A 3,329-nucleotide genomic window follows, 5' to 3' on the forward strand; every position below is an offset into this window, starting at 1 on the left:
CGGCCCGGCACCCGCCCTTCCTGCGCCGCGGCCCGGCGTTGCCGGCCCCGGCTGCTCCGCGCTCCCCGCCCCGGCAAGGGCAGCGCCGCCAGGGCGGCCTGAGCCCCTCTCCGCTCAGCCACCTCGCAGCTGCGGTTTCCGAAGCAGCCGGTTTTCTTGCTTGTTTTTTTTCCTTCTTTCTTCTGAGGCAGAATAACACCAACTGCCTTCTCCTCGCGCTCCCTCCCCGGCGAGAGCCGCTGCCGCCGAGCGCCGGCGCGCGGGGCAGGTCCCCCCTCGCCCGCGGGCCGCCTCGCGCTCCTGCGGCCGTTGAAACGTTCTGGCAACAGGTTGTTTTGCGCCAAGCTGCCTTAACGCTGAGCTCGGATTAATGATCAGCCAGCTCTGTGGACGGGCTCGTTAAACATTAAGTGATAATTAGCGGTGCCCCGGCTCTATTTTTAGGCACGGTCACGTGCCCACGCTCCGGGAGGCGACAACAGGAGCAGATGCGGGCCGGGGCCGGGGCCGGGATCGGGATCGGGATCGGGATCGGGACCGGGACCGGGACCGGGACCGGGACCGGGGTGCGTGAGCGTGCCCGAGGCCCCCGCGCCGGGGCCTGCAGCCGGAGCAGGGCAGGCAGCGCTGCTGCTGCTGCTGCCTGGCGGCGCGTGCTGCGAGTGCGCTGCAAAAACTGTGCCTCTTCTTGGGGGTTTWGAAGACATGGAATTAATTCCATGTGGCATAAACACAGCATTTGCAATCCCTGCCAAAAGACATCATTTTACACTTTGAGACATTACAATGATTTGCATTAATTAATATTAATATGCTGTTAACCATAATGATTCTGTGGAGATAGGCACTTATTAGCAGTGCCAAGCAAATAAATGAAATAACTTGGGACCTTTTGCCACGAGAACGGGGCTGGGGCCGCGAGCTGCGCGGGCAGCGTGGCGCTCACCTCCTGCCTGGGTSCCGGGGCGCTCGCAGGTGTCTGCAGCGACAGCCGGCAAATGTGCTGGGTTGAGTAAAAGGCAGCTTTACACGTGGGGATGTCGAAGCACCGCAGGCATGAGCGAGGCAGCGCCCTGCTGAGCGCTGCAGAGCGCGGCTGCAGCTGCGCCGCGGGCAGCTCCTGCCGGAGGGATTTGCTCCGGCCGAGCCCGCTGCCGGAGCAGCTCCTGTTCCTCTGCGCAGTTYGGCTCTCGCGTTGCAGCCCTGCGCTGGCTGCCGCAGGGCACGACTGGTGGGATTTTGCTTTCCTTGCAGCTAAGTTTGCAAGTTTGGGTTGTGTTTTGGCCTGTTTCTTGCCCGGTCCAGTCTTCYGGCCGGGACCCTCGTGTCAGGCGAGGGAGCTGCAGCCAGGTTTTCCAGGAGCCGCCGCGCTACCCGGGCCGCGGGAGAAGACACCCGCCGCGCGCCTCGCCGGTGCCCGCTAACCCGCCTCTGCTCTGCTCTCCCCGCAGGATTGACAAGACGATGCTCGCCAGCCTGAAGATCAAGTAAGTGGTCGCGTTTCTCTGCTGTCAAGCCCGTTTCCTGCGAAACGCGGGGTGGCGGCCGAGCCGGCGAGCAGGGCGGCGCTCGCGGCCGGGGCTCTGCTGAGCTGGCGAGAAGCTACGGCGGTGCTCGCGGCGGCGGCGGGGGTCCCGGGGGTCCCGGGGGTTTTCTTTTGCCCTGTGGCGCAGAGGGGGCCGCGCCGCTCCGTGCACGCCGCCGCCTCCCACGCGTCGGCTCTGGGGGCTCCCGCCCCCGCTGTGCTGCTGCCGCTCGWGTAAAGGACGTCTTAAACTTTTACGTTTTTTTCCCAGAACGCATTTTCGATCACAGCAAAACGTGTTTGCTGCCGCCCCCCGCCGCCGGCGCTCCCGGCTTCTCCTGCGCCCCGGAGCGCGGCCCGTCCCCGCTGCCCCGCGGCGCTCCTGCCTGGGGACAGATTGCTTCGCTGCACGTTCCTGTAGCTGGGGCCCGGCCAGAGCCACATTAGATATTTGTAAAATATCCGTCAGTTTGCTGCCGGTGTTTCTGTTGTCAGGCGAAGAGTCTGCAGAAAGGGCGCCGTGTCCCGGACCAGCTGGTGCCGGTGTGGTCCTGGGAGGGCTGAGCAGATACGGCGGTACCGTATTTTAGTTTAATGGTGTAGCTCGTGCTTTCCAGGGAGGGATGAAGGGAGCAAGACTGCAATTAAATCGACTTCTGAAGCTGCAAGGTGGCCTGGGGCGGGGGGGCAGTCAGCTTGTCAAAGGATGTTTGCATACCAAAAAGCAGCTCTGGGCCAGGTGAGGTTGCATAAATATCGCCTGCATCCTCACAAACACGCTGCGCTGGTCCTAGCACAAGAGCTCCGCGGGTTCCTGGCGGGCTCGGCAGAGCCGCGGGAAGGTCTGCCAGGAGCGGTCCAGCACCCCGGCCGGGCGCTCCGCCTGCCGCCGGGGACCCCGGCACCGCTGCTCGCCGGAGGCCTGAAGGGTGACGGGGACCAGCATCCGCAAGGACCTGCCTCCGTGATCCAGGTTCATTCCCAAAGCCTCAAAAATAACCCGGCAAAGTGCTGTCCTCRGCTCGAGGTTGATCAGCCCTTCGCCTGCTGATTGATTCTCAGCCCTTGGAGCTCTGGCTGGTTTTCTTTGGCGTCATCAGTAGGGTGGGGGAGAAACCACTGGTACTAAAAAAGGCCCTTCATCAGACCAAAAGTTGCTTCTTGGACCTTGTGAAGTGAAAATAGCAATGAAATAACCACCTCCCCGTGGAACAGAGGAGCCTCGTACCGGCACGAGCTGGCGCTGGCGCGCGGCGTGTCCGGTAACAGGAGTGGCTGTGGGAGATGAAGGCGGAACGGAGATGAGTTTTCCCGGACCTTTGTAAAAATGAGCCGTGTCTGGGCTTGAGGCTCTTTGACTCTGCCCTGGCCATCAGGTGTTAATGGGGAGAGTGGGAACGGTTGAGCTGCTGAGCAGGAGCTGCTCTGGCTGCTGCAGAGATCTTCCCGGGACCGTGTTCCTGGGAGGACGAGCTCCGGCGAGCAGATTGCCTCCAAGCGGGCTCCACGGCGCAGCAGAGCCCGCCGCCGCGGCGCCTTCCTGCRGCCCGGGTGTGGAAACGTCGCCGTGGCGCCCAAGCAGCCTCTGCAAATTTAAAGCTAGATTATCCACRATTGCATCTGCCCGGAGGACTCGGCAGCCCCACGTGGGTCTATTTTTAGCTCCGTTTCAGGACTAATAAACTGGTTTGTGTGTCTGGTTCGATGCGGCTGTATTTATAGCTTGTCGCAGGAGGGGCTGTGCCGGCGGTCGCGGGGAGGCGCTCGGACGGACGCCGCGGCAGCAGGGGAGGGGGCTGCGGCG

The 3,329-nt window shown here is 63.1% G+C and overlaps 1 protein-coding gene across 1 annotated transcript in view; it reads left to right on the plus strand.

The window, feature by feature from the left end:
- Positions 1–3,329, plus strand: part of RAP1GAP2 (RAP1 GTPase activating protein 2) — a 37,354-nt gene that overhangs the window by 8,172 nt on the left and 25,853 nt on the right. Inside the window, exon 2 of the mRNA XM_085310349.1 lies at positions 1,452–1,487. Coding sequence (XP_085166475.1) covers positions 1,465–1,487 — 23 coding nt within the window. The 5' untranslated portion in view covers positions 1,452–1,464. The remainder of the gene's footprint in view (positions 1–1,451; positions 1,488–3,329) is intronic.

This window comes from Rhea americana, unplaced genomic scaffold (assembly GCF_003343005.1).
Source record: "Rhea americana isolate MKP2758 unplaced genomic scaffold, rheAme1 scaffold_317, whole genome shotgun sequence".
NCBI lineage: Eukaryota > Metazoa > Chordata > Aves > Rheiformes > Rheidae > Rhea > Rhea americana.